This window comes from Capsicum annuum, chromosome 3 (assembly GCF_002878395.1).
Source record: "Capsicum annuum cultivar UCD-10X-F1 chromosome 3, UCD10Xv1.1, whole genome shotgun sequence".
Taxonomy (NCBI): Eukaryota; Viridiplantae; Streptophyta; class Magnoliopsida; order Solanales; family Solanaceae; genus Capsicum; species Capsicum annuum.
This window is the reverse complement of record NC_061113.1, coordinates 13,333,571-13,361,464: the sequence shown is the minus strand read 5'-3', so window position 1 is coordinate 13,361,464 and position 27,894 is coordinate 13,333,571. Positions and strand designations below refer to the sequence as shown.

The window sequence follows — 27,894 nt, the reverse complement described above, 5'->3', positions numbered from 1 at the left end:
CTAGCAACTAAACACTGAACTCATCCCTATTGTGTCATGTGGACGCCTGACACTGACGTGAACATAAATTTTGAAAGTGTTTAGATGATCATTTTATAAGTTGGAGTTTTCAACTGACAGAGTAAAGACAAGTTGAGGTGCGCCTAGATGTGCATACTCAAAGTTGGAGCACTTACTTGTAAGCCGAGGCCAAATTTGAATGTCTGATTATGTATTTTGTCTTTTTTTCCTTTCAGTGTCTCTAAATTTTATTCAAAGTAGTATCAAGATTGTACTTATGTAATACATGTAGAAGAAAGGGAAGTTGTAGGTGTTGTAACTTAATGATGTAATTAGTTAGTTAGTTACAACAGATTTAGTAGCTAAATTATTTTAGATATTTTCTTGAATGGTTACAACTGTTTGTCTATAAATAGAGTCGGTAGTTATTCTTTTTTTACTTGTACAGTTTCATTGAGCTTCCATAGCAAAAGGGCTTTCCTTTATCTCTTCCTTCTTCCTTCAATTTTGCATTTAATCTGCGATACCTGAGCTTCTTAACATGGTATCGGAGCCAGGTTGATGCATCTCTCAACTTAGTTTACAGAATCTTCTAAGGAAAGTGTCATAGAAGGATCTTCAAGCTCAACAAGTTCGAATCAGAAATTCGAGAGCTTTTTGTATAATTTGTGTCAATTCGATGCTTAGGAAGTGAAAATTCAGAGCTCAAAGTGTCAATTTAGTAGTTGCATATGAGATTTGTTGCTCGATTTGGAGAAGGTTTCAATGGCTCCAGCTGAAAACTTCGAGAATGGCCACTCTTCAACTCAACTTGAAGAAGTTCATCATAATTATACAGTCTGTATTCATCCCTTAGATACACAAGGTTCGATTCTTATCTCTGTTCAACTTCAAGGATCTGAGAATTATTCTTTGTGGAGCAAATCTCTGAAAATTGTTCTTACTGAAAGGAACAAATTGGGCTTTGTGTTGGGAACTTTTAGAAAAGAGAAATTTGACTCTAATCTTTATGAACTCTGGGATAGATGTAATGCCATTGTACTAGCTTGTATTATGAACACTGTCTCTAAAGATTTAGTAAGCACAGTGATTTATGAAAATGATGCTCACAGTGTATGGGAAGATTTAAGAGAAATATTTGATAAAGTGAATGCCTTTAGGGCATTTTTTCTACACAGGGAAATAACTACTTTCACTCAAGGTATTTTCTCTATATCAATGTATTTCTCTAGATTGAGAGTTATGGGATGAATTGGGAGCTCTACTTTCTCCACCTACTTGTCCATGCCCAGAATTTAAACAATACATTAAGCATTTTTAGCTACATAAGCTATCACAATTTCTTATGGGCTTAAATGAGTTGTATGATAATGCAAGAAGTCAGATCGTCATGACAGTTCTTTTACCCACTGTAAACCAAGCCTATGCTATGATTATAAATGTTGAAAGCCAGAGAAAGAATATCATGGGTAGAGAAGTCAGTGAGACTATAGCTCTCATATCAAATAGGTCACATAACCATGGTTATTCAAGTGCTTCTAGCAGTCAAGAAGGTGGTTACCATTGGCTCAGATGGATCTACCAGTGGTGGTGGTGGATTCAACAATCACAATCACAGAGGTTTCAAGTCTAGAAAAAAGTATGATAAATCTAACTTGTTTTGTGACTATTGTAAGTTCATAGGTCACACTAAAGAGGTGTGTTGAAAATTGCATGGCTATCCAACATACTACAAATTCAAGAAGGGAAGAGGTGTATCTACTCATGTTAATAATGCCATAAATTATGGTTTTGAAGCTCCAGATGAGGCAGTACATTCATCATAGGATAGTTCTTAACCTAACACTAATATGGCTACAAGTTGTAATAGTGGTGTACCATCTTTCCCACCTGAACAACACTCTCAACTTCTACACCTGCTCAATAAAGAAAAGTGGAAGGACACTAATGCAATAGTAAATATTGCCCAAGTAGGATCTACTGGTACATCTAATACCTCCAATACTATTACTTCTCTTATGACTCATTTAGTGGATCAAAAATGTGTAATGGATACTGGAGCATCCAATCATATGGTTCACAACCTTAATCTTCTCAACAGAATAGAGCAGAATAGAGAAACTGACAGGTGAACCTACAGATACTGTCCAATTGCCTATAGGAGATCGGGTGGAGATTATTCATAAGGGAGAAAATCTTATTCTTCAAAATAGATCTATTCAGAATGTGTTGCATATTCCTAGTTTTCAGTATAATCTACTCTTAGTATCACAGATCACAAAAGAACTAGATTGTCTAGTAGCATTTTTTCCTAATGTCTATGTATTTTAGGAAATATCAAGTGAGAAGGTGATAGGGGTTGGTAATGAAGAGAAAGGTCTCTACATTTTGAAAGTTGACAACTTGAGAGATGGAGATATCAGATCGGCTATGTCCAAAAAAATAAAGCTAATAGCATAAGACAGTTCAGGTTGTCACAACAACAATTTAGCTCTAACCAGGTTCAAGCTATAACTAATGTAGCAAATAATCAGATAACTAATAATGGTACTTTGTGGCATAGAATATTAGGACATGCTCCTGTGAAGGTGTTGAAGAGTATAAATGGTTTTCGAAATGTTCAATTTAATGATCATGTATGTATAGTATGTCCAGTTGCTAAGCAATCAAGATTGCCCTTTCCCACTAGTTCTACTGTTTCTTCATGTGTGTTTGATCTTATTCATGCTGATATTTGGGCCCTTATAAGGTACCTACTCATGATATAAAAAGGTATTTTTTTAACCTTTGTAGATGAGTTTTCAAGATTTGTTTGGATCTTTCTTATTAGCACCAAGTCATAGGTTGTAGTTGAACTCGAGGAATTTTTACAATCTTTCCATACTCAGTTTAACACTCAAGTTAAATGTGTGAGATCATACAATGGTGTTGAATTACTAAATGATCAAGTTAAGTCTTTATTTGTAAGTAAAGGGATAGTCATTAGAGTTCATGTGTGTATACTCCCCAACAGAATGTGGTTGTAGAGAAGATACACAAGTCTATATTAGATATGGCTAGAGCGTTAGGGTTCTAGGATAGCATACCTCTTAAGTTTTGGGGTACATGTGTATCCACAACAGTTTATCTACCGAACAGGTTGCCCTCTTCCTCTTTCCATGGTGCTTCTCCTTTTGAGATGTTATATAAGAGATCACTTTCCTTGGTACATATGAGAGTGTTTATCTCTGCTATGCTGTTGTACCTAATAAGGTTGATAAATTTAGTCTTAGAGCAGTACCTTTTGTCCATCTCGGATATTCTTCTTTTTAGAAGGGTTATGTATTGTATGATTTAGGCTATAAGAGGTTGTTTGTCTGCATAGATACTGTATTTCAAGAGGAAGTCTATCCTTTTAAGCATTCTTCTGATATACCATCACCTATATTTCATGTTCTTCAACTCTATGCATCTAAAGATTTTTTTGCTTCTATTCCTTCTTCTAGTGAATATGATGCTTCCTCTAGTATTGCAAATGACTATTATATGCCTCATGATGGTTCTTCTCCTTATTTTGATGGTGGTTCTGCACCTAACCTGGAACCTGTACTCTCTTCTGCCCTATTACTTCTACTGATCTATCTTTTGCTTTTGTTGCTGCTACTGAGCTTAGAAAATCTTCTAGATCTTTAAAACCTCCTATTTGGATGTCAGATTATGTGCTATCTGCTAGGTCCAAGTCCAACTGTTGTTCTTATCCTTAAAGTAATTGTATTACTTATGATCACATTCTTCCTTCTTATAAAGGTTCTTTGGCTGCATTTTTCTTATGTTTGAACCTCATATTATGCTGAAGCTAGTAAAGATCCTTTATGGATAAAAGCCATGAAAGCTGAATTTTCAGCTCTTAAAGAAAATGGTACCTGGTCCCTGTTTGACCTGTCTCCTGGAAGGTTCCTATGGGCTGCAAGTGGGTATTTAAGGTTAAGTATCATACATCTGATGCTATAGAAAGGTATAAGGTAAATTTGGTTGCCAAAGGTTATTATCAACAAGAAGGACATGAATTTATTGAAACTCTCTCTCCAACTGGAAAAATGGTAAATGTGAGGTATGTTGTTCCTCATGATGCTTATTTTGGCTGGTATATCTTGCAAACGGATGTTCGTAATTCCTTTTTACAAGGTGACCTTACAGAAGATGTCTACATGGTTGTTCCTGAAGGCTTTTCAAGCTAGGGAAGTATAAGGTGTGCAAGCTACATAAATAGTTAATATGTCTTGAAATTGGAAACTAGACAATGGAATTTGAAACTTACAGAATGTAATACCCGTGCCTTTTTATTTGTTTGAAATCATCTCAAGGATGTTAGAAATTGCTATAAAATATAAAACTATTTTTGTACACATGGTATTTTTAAGATTTTCACCTTCTATCACGTGAGAATATGAATAAGCTTTCCATCGATACTAATTTCATCAAAATTTGGTATCGGGGGAAGAAGTTATGGACATTTTACGAAAGCAGTTCGGACTGCCCAGGTCTGACGGTCAGGTCGACAGACCATCGCTGGCTCGACGGACCGTCGGAGCCTGCCATTGCACTAAGGCAGTGAACCTGCTTTCTGCCCAAGAACGATGGTAGCAGCCAACGAACCATCGCTGGCTCGACGGACCGTCGAAGCCCGCCATCACTCTAAGGTAGTGAGTCACGTTTCTACCCAGGTCTGATGATCAGGACCGACAGACCATCGTAGTTTCGATGGACCGTCGTCCTAGCCCATCGCACCATACGTTCAGTATTTTCAGGCCATTTTTAAAGGGTATTTTGGTCTTTTAGCACCCACTTATATATACCCAGTTATATCCTCTTTCAGCCCCTTTGTTCATTATTATTTCACAACAACAAGATTAGGGTTTTCTCTCTTAAATTAATCCTCAAGAACAAAAATCCAAATCTTCTTCAAGAACTAAGAGATTCAAATCCCTCAAGTTCAAGAACATTAAGAAACTCAATCCAGGTATGCATAGTGTTCATTCATGGTCCCTTTTCATCCATGAAGTCCAAGAATCTCCTTTTTAAATTCAAGTTATGGATTTTCTTTGTGAATTTCATGATTTGGCTTCTCTTGTTCATGTTGATAATGAGTAATTGAATTCTATTCCATGTTAGGTCATAAATTATATGTGGGTTTGATTAATATAGATGTAGATTCATGCAAACCTATGACTAAACCCTTGATTGATGAAATTAGAATTGAATCATGATGATCAATTGTTAAATAACGTTATCCACATATACTATTCCTATCATGTGTTTGATTAAATGCCTATGTGAAGGAAAAATGCCCAACTAGCATGATATTATGAAATCCCCATGTATGTACAAGTTTATGCCTATCATATGTTTGATGAAATGCTTCAATAAATGTATTAAGGTGATTATTATGTATTCAAGTAAGTCATGCTCTGTTAGTTTCCTTCTATCGAGTCCTAGGGGTACTTGTACCCAAAACATTAGCTGTGTGCCTAGAGCCATGTCATGTTTTCACGATACTCTCAGTCAAGCTATGAATCCTTAGACTTTAGACAGTCTTATGACTTAGGAAATCTCCATGATCTCATGAACTCAGTCAGTTGTTAGATATCAGTAGTATTTCGTCAGTCAAAGGAATACAGTAACTCAGTCTATGTATAGTTCAGTTAATCATGTTCAGAGTCTAATCAGATGGGAGTAGGAATTAGCACCGAGTGAACCCAAGGATGGGGACACACACTGTCAGATAAGGGTGTGATCCTTAAAAGTCATCCTGGTATTCCAGAACTATGTAGCCAGCATAGGTTAAGACATCAACACTGTCCGATGAGGGTTGATGAGGTGGATAAGGACTGTCAGATAAGGGCCCCACCATTCTCTTTTGGGGATACTATCAGATGAGGGTCACCCACAGCTTGTCTTTACCAGTGGCACGGTATTGACACCCTTCCAATTGGGGTTACAGATTGGACCCCAACTTAGCCATAATGGCGTAGCAGGGGCATGTCGATTAAATAACTACTTTCCATAGTTTCAGTATCAGTATCAGTCAAGAGCTCAGATAGTTCTTCAGATTTCAGGACTGCTAGATATAGTCAACTTAGATAAGGTACAGAACTCAGATAGTTTCATCATATTTAGGACTGTCGACTACAGTCACTCATGTTATCAATTCTATCAGTTATCAGTATGTTATATTATCAGCATTCAATTATCAGTAATCATGTTATCAAAGTATTAGTGTCAGTTATTATGTCTCATACATATATTCTCACACTCATGATAGTCAGTCAGTTATTATTATTGTTCATGCATATGAACCCCATGCATTCATCCTACCTCACATGCATACCAGTACATTTAGTCGTACTGATCCATTCGTGCTATGGTGTCTTATACCATAGGTTCAGAGGCACGAGTTCTAAAGCAGCAGTAGATCCCAGTCTTAATTGTCAGAGTTAGAAGTGAGTCCTCATCTTTCGAGGACATGATCATTTACGTTTCTTTATTATCTCATTAATTATTTTATTAGTTGGATTTAGTCAGGGACACGTCCCATCAACTGCTCACTCAGACAGTTTCAGTCATGTTTAGAGGCTTTTCAAACTATCATGTTTCAGACTTCAGTATTTTTAGTTTTTTTTGGGTACTCTATTACCCCACTCATATGTTATATTATTCAGATTTTGTCCAGTATTGAACTTTATGGCCTTTCAGTTCATGTTTCTGCATTATTTAGTATTTTATGCTGTATACAGGTAAAGATATCAGTCATGGGTTAGCTTGTGGTGCTTTGGGGTCATGAGCACCGTGTAGCATTTCGGGTACCAGATTTGGGACGTCACATAGAAACTTTGAATAGTACGGGATTTATTCAATCCCATTATGATTACTCATTGTTCACTCAAGTTATGGATAAAGCTGTAATAGTTGTTTTAGTGTATGTTGATGATCTTTTGATAATAGGTAGCAGTCTTGTTCATATCCAGAAGACCAAAAAAGATTTAAAGTCCAAGTTTAAGATAAAGGACTTAGGGGAGCTCAAATATTTCCTTCGCATAGAATTCTCCAGGTGTGAGGTTTCAGAAATGGGGTTATGTGGGAGCAAAACAGCTGGAACTCCTTTAGAGTTTAACCATAAACTCACTTTCTTAGAATTTGACAAGAAAATCAGGCCAGAAAATCTTACTCATGATAAGCTGCTGGAAGATAGAGGAGCTTATCAAGGATTGTTTGAATATTATTATACCTCACCATGACTAGACTAGATTTGTATTTTGTGGTGCAAGTCCTCGGTCAATACATGTATGCTCCCAAATAGTTTTACTTGGATGTTGCAGCCAGGGTGTTTAGATACATTAAAGGAACAACAGGTCTTGTTCTTCTCATGCCTGCAAATGGTGAATTGAATCTTGTTGCAGACTGTGATTCAGACTGGGGTTCTTGTGTTGAAATTAGAAAGTAGTAATTGGATATATTGTGAAGTTTGGAAAGCTTTAATATCATGGAAGTAAAAAAAACCCAATTATTTCTAGATTCTCTGCAGAATCAGAATTCATAAGTATGGTAACCACAGTGGCTGAGGTTACCTGGTTAACTAGTATGTTCAAAGAGTTAGGAGTTGAGATTGAAAAACCTATCACCTTTTTTTGTGATAGCAAGGCAGCTATCCAAATTGCTTCTCATCCTATATTTCATAAGAGAACCAAACATATTGATATTGATTGTCACTTTCTTAGAGAAAAGGTTCAAGAAAAACTAATTCAAACTCAACACATTGGCACCAGAAAACAGTTGGCAGATTTTTTAAATAAAAGCCTTTGCAAGACTCAACATGACTATCTGATCAACAAGCTAGGAATGAAAAACTTGTTTTCATCCACTAGGTTGAGGAGGAGTGTAGAAGAAAGTGAAGTTTTAGGTGTTGTAACTTAAAGATGTAGTTAGTTAGTTAGTTACAACAGATTTTGTAGCTAAGATATTTTAGATATTTTCTTGAATGGTTACAGCTATCAGTCTATAAATAGAGTAGGTAGTTATTTTTTTTCACTTGTACTGTTTAATTGAGCTTCTATAGCAAAAGGGCTTCCTTTCTCTCTTCCTTCTTCCTTTAATTCTACATTTAATCTGCCATAGTTGAGCTTCCTAACAATACAAAGCAGTAATGTACACAATCCCAACACTATTTCCTTATATCATCTAGAAAATCCAAGAAGAATGTCGTATCAACCTTACAGCTTACACCAAAAATATAAATTTTGTAAAGAAGTTAATATGGTATTTCTTCCCCTTAAATTTTTTTTTGGTTGAAGAAAATATTCCATAAAATGTGTAGAGACGTGGTTTTCCAAAATGTCTTTAAGTTCTTGCAAATACTCTGGCCGTATCTACTAGCAAGTCAGCATCAATTAATCATGTGATAGATACATAGCATTCTTGTGGTTACTCTATTCATTGTGAACAACTTTCTTTGAAGTCAATCATCTCTACGTACACGGCGAAATAGCTATAATATAGACTAAAAATGAAGTTAGACGTATGATTGTTTAAAAAAATTTCAATATGCAATTATAGGAAAGTCTTTTTAAAGTTGGCCAGAATTACCTGAACTACACAAGATTATCCAAATCAATATGAGATAAAGAGAGAATATCAAGTAGGACTTTTGTGTAATCAACATATGCTCATTCATGTGACATTGTCCATTTGTTATCTAAACCAATATTTTATTTGGAGGTTGAGTAATGGTCTTCATCAGATGAGGCTCCTTAAATGGGATAAGTTAGTCAAAGTGACTGTTAGAGTTGTGACCTAAATTTTGTTGATCCGGCTCAGAAAGTTTTACGGTGCGACCCATGTTTGTGATATTCAATGGGGGTTATGGCGGTAGCGTAGGGATCGGGCTGATAGGCCTGTGGACCTTTATGTTTTTGAGGCCTAGGACTTATTTGAATGCACATATTATATAAGTGCATTTAGTGGGTTGTTTTGTGTCTCCATAAAATACTCATTCTCCACATTGTACTCTTTACCTTTCATTATAGTGAAACATCCTCTGTCTCTGCCCGTGGTTTTTCCCACAAGAGTTTCCACATAAATCTGTGTGTTCTTATTTTCTTTCTACTTGTGGTTTACTTTATTTCTGCCCAATTCCTAACAAATTGGTATCAGAGACTATTCGATTACTTTCTCAGGGATGGTAACCATGAAGTATGATATTCCGTTGTTGGATCGCAATACTTGATTTTCATTATGGCAGGTTAAGATGTGGGTTGTGCTTGCACAGATGAATTTGGATGATTCTTTATTAGGATTTGAGAAGATTCCCTCATTGTGGATGGACGAGGACAAATGATGTAAGGATCAGAAGGCTCTATCTCAGATCTCTCTTTATTTATCTAATCAGATTCTACAGGATGTTTTGAAGGAGACCACAACCGCTGCATTGTGGTTAAAACTGGAATCATTATGTATGACTAAGATCCTAAACAAGTAAGTTTCATCTCAAGTAACGACTTTATTCCCATCGCATGTCTAAGGGTGCGTCTTTGGAGGATCACCTATCTGTATTTAAGAAAATCGTCTCTGATTTAGAGACTCTGGAGGTTAAGTATGATGAGGAAGATCTAGGGTTGATTTTGTTGTGTTCTCTACCTGTATCATACACGACCTTTAGGGATATGATTTTATATAGTCATGATACCCTAACAATTGATGAATTCTATGATGTGTTGTTCTCTAAGAAGAAGATGAAGAATCTTGTGAATGAGTCGGAGACTCAAGGAGATGGTCTTATTATTCAAGAAGGAAGGACTCGTGAGAGAAATTCTGGGGGTGATGACAGGAATAGGTCAAAATCCAGAAACAAAAACCAAAGTTGTAATTACTATAAGAAGAAGGGTCATATCAAATCCGAGTGTAGGAAGCTAAAGAATAGAGAGAAAAGAAAATCTCCAAAATCGAAGGAAAAAGGACTAGAGAAGTTTGGTGAAGCCAGTTTTGTGGAAGATGGAGGTAGTGATGGAGAACTCTTGGTAGTTTTTGATGGTAACTCCAAACCCTGTGAGTATTGGATTCTTGATTCAGCTTACATGCTTCATATATGTCATAATCAGGATTGGTTTACAACATATGAAACAGTCTCTAAAGGTGTTATGTTGATGGGAAATAACACACCTTATAAGATAGATGGTATTAGAACAATTAGGATCAAGATGTTTGATGGGGTTTTGAGGACTCTTGGTGATGTACGGTATGTCCTAGACCTGAAGAAAAATCTTATTTTCTTGGGTACCCTTGATTCAAATGGTTATAGGTACACTGGTGAAGATGGAGTCCTAAAGGTTACTAAAGGTGCTCTTTTTGTGATGAAGGGACAAAGAAAATCTGCAAATTTGTATGTCCTGAAAGGCTCTATTGTTACAGTTGATGTAGTTATTTCTACCTCTTTTTTATCAGAAAGTGACATTGCTAAACTTTGGCATATGTGCTTGGGGCATTTGAGTGAAAACGGGATGGCTGAACTAAGCAGGAGAGGACTTTTAATGGGCGGAGTATTACCAAATTGGAGTTCTGTGAGCACTGCATTTTTGGCAAGCAGAAGAAAGTCAGATTCACTAAGTGCATCCACTCAACTAAGGGCATACTTGATTACATTCACTCTGATCTCTAGGGTCCTGTTAGATTACCTTTTATAAGAGGCGCTAAATACTTGTTGACTATTATTGATGACTATTCCATAAAAGTTTGGGTGATCTTTCTAAAAAAAAAGAATGATGTGTTGCCTACTTTTAATGAGTAGAAGACTATGATTGAAAAACAGACAGGGAAACAGGTAAAACGCCTTCGGACCGATAATGGTTTAGAGTTCTGTTCTAATGAATTTAATGCTTTATGCAAGTCAGAAGGAATTGTGAGGCACTTGACAGTTTGTTATACTCCGTAGCAGAATGGTATGGCCAAATGAATGAATAGGACTATAATGGAGAAGGTGCGCTGTATGCTCTCTAATGCAAGCTGCTTCCGCAACTTTCCTTCTTATTAACCGCTCTCCCTCAGCCGTGATTGATAAAAAACTCCATAAGAGGTATGGTCTGGTACTCCTGCTAGTTATTCTGATTTAAGAATATTTGGATGTTCTACGTATGACCATGTTGATAATAGAAAGTTGGAACCTCGATCTGTCAAGTGCTTTTTTATGAGTTATAAGCCTAGTATTAAAGGTTACAAGCTTTGGTGTCCAGAAAATAGAAAGGTTATAATTAGCAGGGATATTGTGTTTGATGAAACTACCATGCTTTAAGCTCCCTACAAATCTATTGCTTTGCCCCCAGATGAGCTTAGTAACATGAATCAGTAAAATTCAATCACCCATGTTGAACTGCAGATTGGAGCAGAGTTTACACCAGTGCCTACTTCTCAGTCTAGACCAGAGATACAGAGTGATACTGTTTCTTCTTTACCACTAGTGGTGCCACAATATTCTATTATTAAAAATAGGCCTAGAAGAGATATTGGATCTCCTCAGAAGTATACTGAAACTGATTTGGTTGCTTATGCATAGAGTGTAGCATAAGGTATTGATTTCGGTGAAGATCCTTCTTCTTACTTAGAGGCATTTAGTTGTGATGATTCCATCCGATGGATGATTGCTATGTAGGAGGAGATGGAATCACTTCATAAAAATGGCACATGGGATCTGGTGAGATTTCCTAAAGATAAAAAAATTGTCTGTTTCAAGTGGGTATTCAAAAAGAAAGAAGGAACATCGGGATTTATAGATGCTAGGTGCAAAGCAAGCCTAGTTGCTAAAGGTTACAGTCAGGTTCCAGGTATCAACTTCACATATATGTTTTCTCCAGTTGTAAAGCATAGTTTGATTCGAGCATTGCTTGGTATTATGGCCATACATAATCTTAAGCTTGAGCAGTTGGATGTCAAAACTACATTCTTACATGGATAACTTGAGGAGGACATATATATATAGCAACCAGAGAGATTTGTAGTCTCAGGAAAGGAGGACTATGTATGCTTGTTGAAAAAGTCTCTTTATGGCTTAAAGCAGTCGCCCAGGCAGTAGTATAAGAGGTTTGACTCTTTTATGACCATCTTATGTTTCAGAGGAGCAACTATGATAGTTGTGTCTACTTTAAGGAGGTAAGTAATGGTTCATTCATGTATCTTCTCTTGTATATTGATGATATGAGAAAGATAATAAAAGTCAAAGCCCAGCTTAGTAAGGAGTTTGATATGAAGGATCTAGGTGCAGCAAAGAAAATTCTTGGCATGGAGATTCTGAGGGATAGAAAGAATTGTAAGTTATACTTGAGTCAGAAAGGATATATTGAAAAAGTGCTTCACAGGTTCAATATGCAAAATGCCAAACCTGTAAGTACTCTATTGGCAGCTCACTTTAAACTCTCGGCCACTTTATCTCCAAAAACAGATGATGAGCTTGACTATATGTTTCGAGTTCCATACTCTAGTGTTGTTGGGTCTCTTATGTATGTGATGGTGTGTTCCTGACCAAATTTATCTTATGCCGTCAGTGTAGTTAGCAGATACATGGCAAATTCTGGCAAAGAACATCAGAAAATAGTTCAGTAGATTTTCAGACACTTGCATGGATCTACTGATGTTTGTTTGCAGTTTGGGCAAAATAGAAATTGAGTAATCAGGTATGTTGATTCTGATTTTTCAGGAAATCATAATAAAAAAAGATCCTTTACAGGCATTGTTTTCACCATTGGTGGTTGTGCTATTAGTTGAAAAGCTACCTTACAGACTACGGTTGCTTTGTCAACTACTAAGGTAGAGTATATAGCTATTATAGAGGCTTTCAAGGAAGCTATTTGGTTGAAGGGTCTATTTGGTGAACTCAGTAAAGACTTATAGATTAATACGGTCTTTTGCAATAGTCAGAGTGTTATCTTCCTTATGAAAGATCAGATGTTTCACGAGAGGACAAAGCACATCGATGTTCGATATTATTTTGTGTGAAATTATTGCTCGTGGTAATATTGCGGTAAGCAAGATTAGTACTCATGATAATCCTGCTGATATGATGACCAAGTCACTACCAAGTACCAAGTTTGAGCATTGCTTGGACTTTGTTAGTGTTAGCTGTTAAGATGTGCCCTTAAGGGCTTTTATGGAAGAAGTGGAGAGTTTGTCTTAAAATGGATTTGAGTTTTGAATTAGAATTTATGTCAAGGTGGAGATTGTTAGAGTTGTGACCTGAATTTTGTTGATCCGGCCTAGAAAGTTTCGCGGTGTGACCCCATGTTTTTTATTTTCAATGGGGTCTGTGGTGGTAGCGTAGGGATCGGGTCGAATGGCCCGTGTACCTTTATGTTATTTGGGCCTAGGACTTATTTGTATGCACATATTATATAAGTGCATTTAGTGGGTTGTTTTGTGTATCCAAAAAGTACTCATTCTCCACATTGTACTCCTCTTCTTTCATGATAGTGAAACATCCTCTGCCTCTGTCTGTGATTTTTTCCGCAAGAATTTTCACGTAAATCTATGTGTTCTTGTTTTCTTTCTTCTTGTGAGTTGCTTTATTTTTTCCCAATTCCTAACAGTGATAACTCTTCAACCAACGTGAAAGTTACTCTTTTTTTTGGAACAATACGTAAACATATCCTTTAACTTAGTCTCAGATCACATCTATAATCTCCAACTTTGATGTGCACAAATAGGCACTTAAACTTGTATAAATTTGAACAAGTAGACACATATATGTCCTATGTGCCATCTTACGTGGCTAATTCTTATCCTACATGGTTGTAAGATCCCATAAATTTGCAACCAATTTATTCTGGACCCTTTCTCGTGTCTAGTGGTAAATTTTTTACTTGAGCCATGATTATGGATCTTAAAGGAGTGATTTGGGAAGGTTTTAAAACTTTTGAAAAGCGTTCGGGGTCATTTTGGGACCTTGAATTAGTGAGCCTCCGCAATAAGGCCCTGGCACATCGCCTAGCCTCCGCGATAGCGGTGTGGCACATTGACTAGGCTCCGTGATAGCAATGTGTCATACTGCTAGGCATAAATTGCCCAACTTCATTTTTTTTCAATTGAGGGCAAGGGATTTTTGGTCCTTTTTCCATTAAATGACATGAATAAAACACCTTTTTATCTCTCATAGACATCAGTTATCAATTCTTTAACATTTCCATTCTCCTCTCCAACTCCCAAGTAGTTTTCACAAGAATTTATTACTCCAGGCTCTAAACTCAAAATCCTCTCCAAATTCTTTCAATTTTCAGGCATGTTGCGCACTTCCTATTTTAATTATTATGATATTGCATCAAATTACTTGGTATGTACATGTTTTTTGGTGGTTGAACTCAAACTAGGATTGAGGAATTTTGGTATTAAATTCTTGCATTTTTTATTTCATATTTTAAATGGTTTATTCATATTTTAAATGATGAATTGTGAATTGAAATTGTGCATTATGATAAGGGTGGAATTTGGTAATTTAGGTTTCACAAAGTTGATGAATTTGGCATGGTAATGACATGAACCTCAACCACATTATAAACTTTGGTTTTGAATAAGGATTCTACATATTTTAACTAATCTTTTGAGACGTTGCATTGCACTAAAGAGTAAACGGATGAAAAGGATTTTGGAATGCCCATGGTGGCTAAGTTTGTAATGCCCTGAGTCTGTGCCCCGGATGCCACACGGTGCTTATGATCTTGAAGGACCACAAGCTAACCCATGACTAGTACCTGCTGAAATCACTGAATAATAACACTATAATATTGCCAAAATTAGAAAGAAACTGCCATAAGGTTCACAACTAAAATCAAATACTGATAAATAGATACTGAAAACTGAACATTTTTCTGAAATAGTCTAATCTGAAAGCCTCTAACTGTCTGAATAGGGAGTTAATGGGAAAAGCCCCCAACCAACTCTGACTACTGAAATAAACTAAGATACTGAAATAATAACTCCATCCTCAAACTATAAGGACTCACCACTAAGTAAGCTGCTGATAGTTCGAGCTGCTAAGTATGACCAGAAGCCCATGCGTCTGAACCTATGATATGAGACATCATAGCGCAAAGAAAGAGTATGCATCAGTACTTTGAATGTACTGTTATTCTAAGTGAGGTAGGATGATATGTAGGGGTTTATATGCATGAACAATAATTGACTGAATAATATGAATGCCACTTGGAAGAGAGTACATGTATAACTGAAACTTCTGTAACTACTAATTTACTTTGCATTGCTGAGCATATAACTATATACAAAAATATATATTGTAATTGAGGTTATGCTTAAACTGAATACTGAGTACTGATAACTGGTTAAGTGATATCTGAGATTACTGATAACTGAGTTACTAGTAACTGGGTTACTGATAACTGGGTGACTGTGTTTGACAGTCATAATTCTGTAGAATTGAACTGAATTCTATGCTGAGTTAGGTGAGTGTAACTGACAGTCCTGATTCTGTAGAACTGAACTGAGTTCTATGCTAAGTTGGGTAACTATAACTGACAATCCTGATTCTGTAGAACTAAGCTGAGTTCTATACTGAGTTCGAATCTGAGATTGTGGAAGGTAATCATCTAACCGACATGCCCTTTTCTGAACTAACTGAGATCCAACCTATAACCCTAGTTGGATGGACGTCAGTACTGTGATACGGGTAAAGACAAATTAAAGAGTCACCTTCATCTGGTAGATTCTCTAATGAGAATGATATTACCCTCACCTGGCAGGTAAACACCTTATCAACCCTCAACTGACAGGTTTTTATCTCAACCTATGCTGGCTACGTAGTTCTGCAATGCAAGGACTGCTGCTGAGGATCACACCCTCAATTGGCAGGTGAGCCCCCATCCTTGGGTTCACTCGATGCTGAATCTTACTCCCAACTGAATAAACACTGAACTGATCACTAGACTATACTAGGCCGTACTGAACTGTTACTCATTGTGTTACTGACTGAACTGGACTGAGTTCACTGAGTTCTGTGACTCACTGAGTTCTACTGTTTGTGACATTACTGAGACTATTCTGAAGTTACTATAATTCTAGGTAAGCAACTAGATTTTTGGGTATTGAATACCCCCAGAACTCGATAGTGTAGATAGTAAAACATAGCACAATCTTAAAAGCATAATAACTAGTCGCTTGTCACAAATCATTCATTCATTGAGGTATTTTATCAAACATTTGTAAGGCATGAACTTGTACACATACTATTATGTCATGATTTTACTGTTTCACTCACATGGACATTCTATCAAACACTTAGAGGGCATAATTTATGCGCATAATAACCAACAACATATATAAACATCATGATTACAACTCCAACTTGCAAATTCAAGTGTTTTAACATGAGATCACATAACACTAGAACATGCTCTTTAATTCACATGAAATTTGCAATTTACTATGGATCGAAACCCAAACAATTATCATGAATATCAATACAGTCTAGTAAAATCATGAAATTCATGAAAACAATAAACTTGTAGTTTAAAAGAGATTCTTGAACTCTAAGGGTGGAATCAAACCCTTGGATGAACACTAACATACCTTGATAATCAAATTGGTGGAAATTGATGGTGTGTTCTTGAATCTTGAACTTGAAATTGAATGCCCCAGGGTATGTTCTTGAGAGAAATTTAAGAGAAATTGAGAGAAAATGAGTGATTTTTGCCCTTAAGAATGATTAATCTCGTGTTTTAGGGCTGAATAGGAGTGGTAAAGTGACCCAAACATCCCTCTGGATGTCGACTTTTAATTACTAAAAATGTGCCCACCAAAGACAGACCGACGCGTCGCGTCGATTGGGTCGACACGATGGCCGAGGTGATGCATCGAGATCGCATCAGCTCACTGGAATTTACATTAAAAGCTGGGAAAAAATATCTATCGATGTGATAGGTGATGCGATGCATTGACATCATGATCCACTATTTTGGAGTCCTAAACATGTCTCAAATGATGTTTAAAAAATTTGAAACTCATCCGAGAACACCTACTGACATCTCTGATCATGAATCAACCTAAAAATTGACATTTTACGGTCGTAAGGGTCAAAATAAGTTCATGCAAGTATTGAGGACAAAATAAAACTAAGTTCCAATACTTAGCTTAAAATTTTCTAAGTCTGGGACCTCTTTTCATGCTATAAAGGACCGAGTTAGGCTTGGAATTTTTTTTGGGGTCTTACAATATCTCCCTCTTGGGAACATTCGTCCTCGAATGAGATTGTCTAAGCTGAGAATATTGATAGACTAATTTTACATACTGAACATGCACAACTAACGCATGATTGAATTCTGAAGACATGACACCTGACTGAACTATTTTCATAAAGGTATGCAAGACTTGAAAATGCTATGCAGCTGGATTTATTACCAAGTTGGTAAAGGAAATCAGAGCATGGAACTGAGTAAATTTAAGGAAAATTGCTACCTTGTGCTGAGTCTGAGTCGGCGGAGAAAAGGTAAGGATACTTGGTACGCATATCTGCTTCTGCTTCCCAAGTAGCTCAATGGACTGATTCCACTAAAGAACTTTGACTAGAGGAACTTCTTTGTTCCTCAGTCTGCGAACCTAATGATCAAGAATTTCGACTGGAACTTTCTCAGAAGAGAGACTGTTCTGAACATCTATGTCCTCTATAAGGACTACAACTGCTGGGCCGCCAATGCATTTCTTTAACAAGGAGACATGAAACACTGGATGTACTGAAGCTAAGTCTAAAGGCAACTTAATCTCGTGCACTACCTTTCTGAAATGGCTGAGAATTCGGTAAGGACCGACATATCGGGGACTGAGCTTCCCTTTTTTTTCCAAACCTCTCACTCCCTTCATAAGAGAGATTTTTAAGTACATAAAATCTCCAATCTCAAACTAGAGATCTTTTCTTCTCACATCTACGTATGATTTCTGTCAGCTCTGAGCTTTCCTAAGCCATTCCCTGATTAACTAAACTTTTTTTAAGGTATCAAATACCAAGTATGGCCCTACCACTGCGGCTTCGCCTACTTCGAACCAACCAATGGGAGATTTATATATCCTCTCATAAAGAGCCTCAAATAGAGCCATCTAAATACTCGAATGATAGCTGTTATTATAGGCAAACTCAATCAAAGGCAAGTGGTCATCTCAAATACCCTTAAAGTTGACAACACACGCCCTTAACATATCTTCCAAAGTCTGAATGGTCCTTTTTCTTGACCATCCGCCTGATGGTAGAAGGCTGTACTGAGGTGACCTTAGGTACCAAGACCCTTTTGGAAGGATTTACAAAAGTGAGGTGAATTGCATACCTCTATCTGAGATGATGGTTAGCGGAACTCCATGCAATCTAGCCAACTCTCTGACATAGAGCTTGGCATAATCCTCGGATGAATAAGAGGTATGAATTGGTAAGAAATAGGGTGACTTGGTTATCCTATCCATAATGACCCAAATCAAATCATGTTGGTGACGAGTACAGGGCAAACCCGTCACAAAATCTATGTTCACTTCCCCCTACTTCCATGTGGGAATACTGAACTCCTGTGTAGACCCACTAGGCTTTTGATACTCAATCTTGACCTACTGACATGTAGAGCACTTAGCCATAATCTCTACAATGTATCTCTTCATCCCACTCTACCAATAGACCTCCCGCAAATTTTGGTACATGTTAGTAGCCCTGGGTGAATCGAGTAACGTACTCCATGCGCCTCTATAAGAATCCTATGCCTCATGCCATCCATACATGGTACACATAGTCTACCTGAGCAACGCAACACACCATCACTCCCTTAGGAGAAAACCTCTACCTTCTAATCTCTGACTGACTCTTTCAGCTTAACTAAACTGGGATCTCTGTTCTGCTTTTATTTTACCTCAGAAACCAAAGATGATTCTGAGCTACTCTACACCCACACACTACCTCAGTTGAATCAACCAAACGAACACCTAACCTGGCAAGTTGGTGAAATTCTTGAACTAACTTTTTCTTACCATCCTCTACATGAGCAATACTTTCTATGGACAGTCTGCTTAGAGCATCAACCACTATATTGGCCTTGCCCGAATGATATAGAACACTCATGTCATAATCTTTTAACAACTCTAGCCAACTCCTTTGCCGCAAGTTTAAATCTTTCTGAGAAAATACATACTGAATGATTTTATGGTCTGTGAACACATCAACATGCACCCATACAAAAAGTGCCTCCAAATCTTTATGGCAAACACTACAGCCGCTAACTCAAGATCATGAGTGGGGTAATTCTTTTCATGGGGCTTAAGCTGTCTAGAGGCGTAGGCTATGACCTTACCTTTCTACATCAAAACATACCTCAAACCAACTCTGGAAGCATCACAATACACAACAAAACCATCTAAACCATCTATTCAGGTTAAAACTAGGGCTGTAGTGAGTCGAGTCTTCAACTCCTGAAAACTCTTCTCACAAGAATCTGACCATTAGAATCTGACTTTTTTTGAGTCAATATGGACATAGGGGATGCAATAGATGAAAATCCTTCAACAAACTATCGATAATAACCAGCCAAACCCAAGAAACTCCTAATATCTGATAGAGAGATGGGTCTGGGCCAGTTTTTCCCTACTTTGGTCTTTTGAGGATCAACTCTAATGCCAGCACCGGAAACTATATGATCAAGGAAAGCTACTGACCTTAGCTAGAATTAGCACATACTAAATTTGGCGAACAACTAATGGGCTCTGAGAGTTTGTAATCCTATTCTGAGATGGTCTACATGATCACTTTTACTGCGGGAGTAGACAAGAATATCATCAATGAAGACTATGATAAACATATCCAAGTACTACTTGAACACGCGGTTCATCAAGTCCATGAAGGCTGCTGGAGCATTGGTAAGACCAAATGACATGACTAAGAATTCAAAGTGACAATAACAAGTTCTAAAAGCTATTTTTGAAATGTCACATTCTCTGACTCTGAGTTGATGATAGCTTGATCTAAGGTCTATCTTAGAAAAGTAACTGGCACCCTGAAGTTAGTCAAATAAATCACTGATTATGGGAAGTGGGTACTTGTTCTTGACTGTGACTTTATTTAGATGATGGTAGTCTATACATATTCTAAGAGAACTATCTTTTTTATGCACGAATAGAACTGGTGCACCCTATAGGGAAACACTGGGTCTGATAAACCCCTCATCTAGGAGATCTTTAATTGTTCTTTTAATTCTTTGAGTTTTGTTGGAGCCATTCTGTATAACAGAATAGAGATAGGCTGAGTATTTTAAAGAAGGTCGATTCTGAAGTCAATTTCCCTTTTGGAAGGAACTCAGGGAAGATCTTCGGGAAACACATCTAGAAATTCATTTGCTACTACCACTGACTCAAGATTGGAGGTCTCTGAACTAGTGTAACATTCCAATTTGCTAAACCAGAATGCTACGCGATGCTTATGACCTCGAAGGACCATAATCTAACCCATGACTGATATTTATACCTATACACTGCATATATGACCTAATAATGCAGAAACATGTACTGAAAGGCCATAAGGTTTAATACTGAACATAACTGAATAACATAACATATGTGTGGGGTAATAGAATACCTGAAACAAAATTAAGGTAACTGAAGTCTAAAATATGATAATCTATATCTAGTCTGCATCTAGTCTGAAAGCCTCTACTGTCTGAATAATTTGAATAAAGAGTTGATGGAACAAGTCCCCAACTAACTCCAACTAATAAGTGAATCAATGAGATAGCAAAGAAATAATCATGTCCTCAAAGAATGAGGAATTACTTCTGACTCTGACTGCTGAAACTAAAATCTACTACTGATCTGGAACTCGTGTCTCTGAACCTATGATGTAACATAAAAAGAAAGAACCATAGTGCAAATGCATTAGTACAATGGGATATACTGAGTATACATGTGAGGTAGGATATATGCAAAGGTTTGCATACATGATTAATGCTAACTGACTATCTAACATGAATATGAGAGTGCATGCATAACTACGTAACTATAACTGATACCGTGATAACATGATTACTGAATTTGAATACTGATAACATGATATTACTGATGACTAATATAACTTAGAGCATAAATAACTATATCTGAATATAACTGATAACATGGATGATTGTATCTGACAGTCCTAAATCTGGTGAAACCATCTGAGCTCTGTACTGTATCTGAGTTGACTGTATCTGACTGTCCTGAAATCTAAAGAAATAGATAAGTTCTACTACTGAAACTGATTGACTGAGACTGACAGTCCTAATTCTATAACATAAAACTATGGGAAGTAGTATTTAACCAACATTCCCCTGAGACGCCATTATAGCTAAGTTGGGGTCTAATCTGTAACCCCAATTGAAAGGGTGTCAATACTATGCCACTGGTGAGGAAAAGTTATGGGTGACCCTCATCTGATAGTTTCCCCTATACAAGAGTGATGGGGTCCTTATTTGACAGTGCTAATCCACCTCATCAACCCTCATCGACAGTATTGATGTCTCAACCTATGCTGGCTATATAGTTCTGGAATATAAGGATGACTGCTAAGGATCACATCCTCATCTGATAGTGTGTGTCCCCATCCTTGGGTTCACTCGGTGCTAATTTCTACTCCCATCTGAATGGACACTGAACATGATTTACTGAACTGAACATGAGCTGAACTACTGAATTCCATTGACTGACGAAATACTAGTGATATCTGACAACTGACTGAGTTCATGAGATCATGGAGATTTCAAGAGTCATAAGACTGTATGAAGTCTAAGAGTTCATAGCTTGACTGAGAGTATCATGAAAACATGACATAGCTCTAAGCACACAACTAATATTTTGGGTACAAGTACCCCCAGGACTCGATGGAAGAAAACTTATAACGCATGACTTACTTGAATACATAACAATCACCATGATACATTTATAGAGGCATTTCATCAAACATGTAATAGGCATGAACTTGTACATACATGGCGATTTCATGATATCATGCTAGTTAGGAAATTTTCCTTCATCTAGGCATTTGATCGAACATATTGTAGGCATGGTTCATGTAAACATCATTATTCAATTCTAATTTCATCATTCAAGGTTTAAATCTTAGGGTTGCATGAATTTATGGCTATAGTAATTAAACCCACATAGAAATTATCAACAATCATGGAGTAGAATCCAATTTCACATTTATCAACATGAACATAAGCAGTCAAATCATGAAAACATGAAGAAAATTCATAACTTGAGTTTAGAAAAGGGATTCTTGGACTTTATGGACGAAAGGGGTCCATGAATGAACACTATGCATACCTGGGATGATGTTCTTGAACTTAGAGAATTGAAAATTTCTTAATCTCTTAAAGAAGATTGGATTTTGTTCTTGGGGATTGATATTAGAGAGAAACCCTAATCTTATTTGTGAAATAATAATGAATAAAGTGGTTGAAATCGTGTATTAATGGGTATATATAGACGGGTGCTAAATAACCAAAATATCCCTATTAAAATGTATTAAAATGACTGAGCAATTTATCCAATGGTGGGTCACGATGGTACTCTGCATGGTCGACGGTCCGTCAGACCTTTCCATCGGACTGGAACAGAACTGGGGTACACTGCCTAACTATAACGATGGGGGTGCAACGGAATGTCGCATGGTCAACGGTCCATCTGACCTTGCCGTTGCACCTTTCCAGAACGTGGGTCTACTACCTCCATGTGATGGTATTGGTTGATGGTACGTCGTATGTCTGATGGTTCGTCGCCTCTACCATCGCACCTGGGCGATTTTCCTATGTTCTGTATTTCGAACATAACTTTCTCATTAGACACCAAATTTTGATGAAATTGGTATCGATGGAAAGATTAATCAATTTCCCACGTGATGGAAAGTGAAAATCATAAAAATATCATGTGTACAAAAATAGATTCATATTTCAAAGCAAGTTTTAACATCCTTGAGATGATTTTCAAGCTAAGAAAAGGCACGGGTATTACAACTAAAGTCTTGAAATCAAACGAGATGATAGAAATACCCCTTGGATATCATTTTTCTTGGTATAAGGTAGGAAATAAGCTGACCCCTAAGTGCTGAAGTACTACCCCTTCATTATAGGACAGGTCCATTCGGGAATTAAAAGTGGACAACTCTTTTTCTAGAGTCCACTAAATAGTATGAATGAATCCAATCCATGCTTAGAATAACGTCAAAATCTATCATCTCTAATTCTACTAAGTCTGCTGAAGTAAATTTCTGAGATACCATAATCGGACAGTTCCTGTATACCCACCGAGCTATGATAGATTTACCTACTGGAGTAGAGACTGAGAAGGGCTCTACTAGGATTTCAGGGCTGACTCTGAAGTCAACAGCTATATACGGAGTTACAAAAGACAAAGAAGCTCCTGGATCTAGCAAAGCATAAATATGTAAATGGTAAACTTGTAACGTAACAGTGACCACTTCAGGAGAACTTTTCTGATCCTGTTGGGACTGGAGTGCGTAGAGTCTATTTGGGTGCTGCCCACTGGTGGCACTGGAAGCGGCACCCTACTGATTCGGGAGACCGGAATGAGCTGGGGGGAAAATAAACTGACCCTGTGAACCCAACTGAGGACAATCTCTGATTCTATGACCTAGCTTGACATACTCAAAACACACATCACTACCAGCTCTGCAGACACTTTAATAGTTTCTGCCATACTTCTGGCAAAGAGGATTTGTTCGGGCACTGCTAACACTACCCTGAGGCTTAATGACTGGCATTCTATCTCTATTACTATCTTTGAATTTGATATTGGAGCACTGGCTGAGGACGGAGCTGGAACAAAAGATTTTGGGTGGAACTAAGAATGATTACCACCCTTTGACTTAGGCTGAGTAAAGTTAAAGCTACCTGTTCTAGCTCTCTTATCCTCCCTCTCCTTCTCTTTGGTCTTAGCCTCTTCTATCTGCTGGCATGGACCATAATCCTAGATATATCTATATCCTTAATCAGCATTGCGGTCATACACTCCCTGACCACACTGTTAGACACACTAGACATTAACTTACTCATCTTAGACCTACTATTTTCTACCACATGAGGAGCGTATTTGGATAATTGAATAAACTTGAGAGACTACTCCTTCACTGTTATGTTTCCCTGGTTCAGATTAATAAACTCTAAAATCTTTACTTCTCTCAACTCCAGTGGAAGAACCTATCCAAAAAAGCAGTGGTAAACTCCTCTCATTCTATGGGCCCTGCATCTACATCCCTCTCTGCCTTCCACTACTTTAACCATGAGTGATCCATATCCTGCAACTGATATGTGGCCAACTCATCACTCTTACTAGCAGTTACCCCCATAATATTTGTAACTTTCTGCACCCGATCAAGGAATTCCTGTGGGTCTTCATCTGACTTAGATCCTATAAATGATGGAGGATTCATTCGGGTGAAGTCCCAAATTCTAGATGCAACAGTATTGGCCACTAAGTTGTCTTAGACAACAACTGGATGTTTATTCTGGGCCATCATAGAATGAGCTAGGATGGTGAAATTTCCTCTGAATTTTGCATAGGAAATATGCTCATCCAGAGGATCTGCCTGAACAGGTAGAGGTGCTGGTTGATTTCCCATTCTTCTTCCATTAGTTTTTTTGGGAGGCATATTCTTTAAATGAAAAGAAAACTTGAATTAGACAGAGAGTTTAACTTGAGCTCATGCTTACTCACATAATACAATACTGAAAGAAGGGAAACCTTTCCTAAAATACCTCATACCTCTCATCCATAAGTGTGGTGCGCTACACATCCATGAACAAGACCCTATTAGATGTGGATTTCAGACTTTCTAGGACTTTGTTGAACCTTAGGCTCTGATACCAAGTTTGTAATGCCCTGAGTCTGTACGTTGGACGTCACATGGTGCTTACGATCTTGAAGGACCAAAAGCTAACCTATGACTGGTACCTGCTGAAATCACTGAATAATAATACTATAATATTGAGGAAATTAGACTGAAACTGTCATAAGGTTCACAACTAAAATCAAATTCTAATAAATAGCTACTGAAAACTGAATATCTATTTGAAATAGTCTATTCTGAAAGCCTCTAACTGTTTGAATAGGGAGTTGATAGGACAAGCCCCCAACTAACTCTGACTACTGAAATAAACTGAGATACTAAAATAATAACTCTGTTCTTAAACTATAAGGACTCACCACTAAGTAAGTTGCTGATAGTCTGAGCTGCTAAGTATGACCAGGAGCCCGTGCATTTAAACCTGTGATATGAGACATCATAGAGAAAAGAAAGAGTATGCGTCAGTACTTTGAATGTACTGGTATGATAAGTGAGGTAGGCTGATATGCATGGGTTCATATGCATATTCAATAACTGACTAAATAGTATGAATGCAACTTGGAAGAGAGTGTATGTATAACTAAAACTGTTGTACCTACTAATTCACTTTGCATTTCTGAGCGTATAACTATATAAAAATATATATTATAACTGAGGTTACGCTGAAATTGAATAGTGAGTACTGATAACTGGCTAACTGATAACTGAGTTACTAGTAACTGGGTTACTGATAACTGGGTAACTATTTCTGATAGTCATAATTCTGTAGAACTAAACTGAGTTCTATGTTGAGTTGGGTGACTATAACTGACAGTCCTGATTCTATAGAACTGAACTGAGTTCTATGCTGAGCTGGGTGACTGTAACTGATAGTTTTGATTCTGTAGAACTGAACTAAGTTTTATACTGAGTTTTAAATTGAGACTGTGGGAGGTAATTATTTAAATGATATGCCCCTCTCTGAACTGATTGAGGTCCAACCTGTAACCCCAATTAGAAGGGTGTCAATACGGTACTATGGGTAAAGACAAGTTGAAGAGTCACCCTCATCTGGTAGGTACTCTAATGAGAACGGTATTACCCTCAACTGACAGGTAAACACCTTATCAACCCTCAACTGGCAGGTTGATATCTCAATCTATGCTAGTTACGTAGTTCTAGAATGCAAGGACTGCTGCTAAGGATCACACCCTCAACTGGCAGGTGAGCCCCCATCCTTGGGTTCACTCGGTGATGAATCTTAATCCCAACTAAATAAACACTAAACTGATCACTAGACTGTACTAGGCCGGACTGAACTATTACTGATCATGTTACTGACTGAACTGGACTGACTTCATTGAGTTCTGTGAATCACTGAGTACTACTGTTCGTGACATTACTAAGACTATTCTGAAGTTACTATAATTCTATGTAAACAGCTAGATTTTTGGGTATTGAATACCCCCAGGACTCGATGGTGTAGATAGTAAAACATAGCACAATCTTGAAAGCATGATAACTAGTCACTTGTCATAACTCATTCATTCATTGAGGTATTTCATCAAACATTTGTAAGGCATGAACTTGTACACATACTATTATGTCATGATTTCACTGTTTCACTCACATGGACATTCTATCAAACACTTAGAGGGCATAATTTATGCGCATAATAACCAACAACATATATAAACATCATGATTATAACTCTAACTTGCAAATTCAAGTGTTTTAACATGAGATCATACAACACTACCCACATGCTCTTTAATTCACATGAAATTTGCAATTTACCATGGATCAAAACCCAAACAATTATCATGAATATCAATACAGTCTAGTAAAATCATGGAATTCATGAAAACAATAAACTTGTAGTTTCAAAAAGATTCTTGAGCTCCAAGGGTAGAAGGAAACCCTTGGATGAATACCTAACATACCTTGATAATCAAATTTGTGGAAATTGATGGTGTGTTCTTGAAGCTTAAACTTGAAATTGAATGCCCTAGGATATGTTCTTGAGAGAAATTGAGAGAAAGTGGGTGATTTTTGCCAGTAAAAATAATTAATCTCGTATTTTAGAGCTGAATAGGAGTGGGAAAGTGACCCAAATACCCCTCTGGATGCGGGCTTTTAATTACTGAAAATGTGCCTAGCGATGCGCCGCTTCAATTGGGTCAATGCTACGGCCGATGCGATGCGTCGAGATCATGTCGGCTTACTGGATTTTACACTGAGAGCTGGGAAAAAATAGCTATTGACATGATAGGCAATGCGACGCGTCGACATCGCATCGATCCACTATTTTAGACTCCCAAACGTGCCTCAAATGATGTTCAAAAAATCTGAAACTCATCCGAGAACACCTACTAACATTCGTGATCATGAATCATCCTAAAAATTGATATTTTATGGTCGTAAGGGTCGAAAATAAGTTTATAGAAGTATCGAGGCCAAAATAAAACTAAGTGTCAATACTTACCTTAAAATTTTCTAAGTCTGGGATCTCTTTTCATGCTATAAAGGACTGAGGTAGGCTTGAAATTTTTTTTAGGGTCTTACAATGGTTTTGGATTTTAAATCAAAAATTGGAGTCCAATCGATTAAATGGCTATGGTTTGACATAATTGAAATAGCTTGCAAGTCTATTGTTATGATGATACCAAGTTAGAAATGCCTTAATAAAAAATTCTCTGTTAATGGTTGATGTTATGTGTAAAATTATTTAAATTTGGGCTTAAAAGGAGTTGTGTAGCTCACCGAGAAGGTGTAATCCCGGGGGCGACCAACATTGAAAACCACGTTTGCCGACGTTGAGGGGTCTAGGAATATTGTGTCTAGATACACATTATATTTTGGACGGTTGTCGCTTTGATGTCTTTAGCCATTTCCTCGGTACATGCGGCTAATATGGATTGGAGGCCTTCCGGCAAGGGGATCCGGACCCATATAGTCTGTGGATGCCTCTAGGTTGATCATGTTTCATGTCCCTTTCCTCGATTCTGATATCCTATATATGTGGATAATTGTTGTGC

At 37.3% G+C, this 27,894-nt stretch overlaps 1 protein-coding gene and 1 long non-coding RNA gene across 2 annotated transcripts; both read left to right on the top strand.

The window, feature by feature from the left end:
• The first annotated feature begins 205 nt into the window (after nt 1-205).
• Nucleotides 206-4,383, top strand: LOC107864584. The gene is made up of 2 exons (XR_001672672.2): nt 206-865; nt 3,836-4,383. It is a non-coding gene; the product is annotated as an uncharacterized LOC107864584 (long non-coding RNA).
• A 2,543-nt stretch (nt 4,384-6,926) lies between these two features.
• On the top strand, nt 6,927-9,370 carry LOC124896574 (uncharacterized mitochondrial protein AtMg00810-like). Its single transcript, XM_047408148.1, has 3 exons — nt 6,927-7,246; nt 7,360-7,462; nt 9,275-9,370. The coding sequence occupies exons 1-3, from the start codon at nt 6,927-6,929 to the stop codon at nt 9,368-9,370; spliced, it is 519 nt and encodes a 172-aa protein (XP_047264104.1).
• Nucleotides 9,371-27,894: the final 18,524 nt, after the last annotated feature.

What these genes read in the sequence shown, in the direction of transcription:
- LOC124896574 (XM_047408148.1), top strand. Translation starts at nt 6,927, where the DNA reads ATGGATAAAGCTGTAATAGTTGTTTTAGTGTATGTTGATGATCTTTTG. An exon ending in AGAGGAGCTTATCAAGGATT is followed by an intron (nt 7,247 to 7,359) that starts GTTTGAATATTA and finishes TGTTGCAGCCAG; the next exon opens with GGTGTTTAGATACATTAAAG. An exon ending in ATTCAGACTGGGGTTCTTGT is followed by an intron (nt 7,463 to 9,274) that starts GTTGAAATTAGA and finishes TCATTATGGCAG; the next exon opens with GTTAAGATGTGGGTTGTGCT.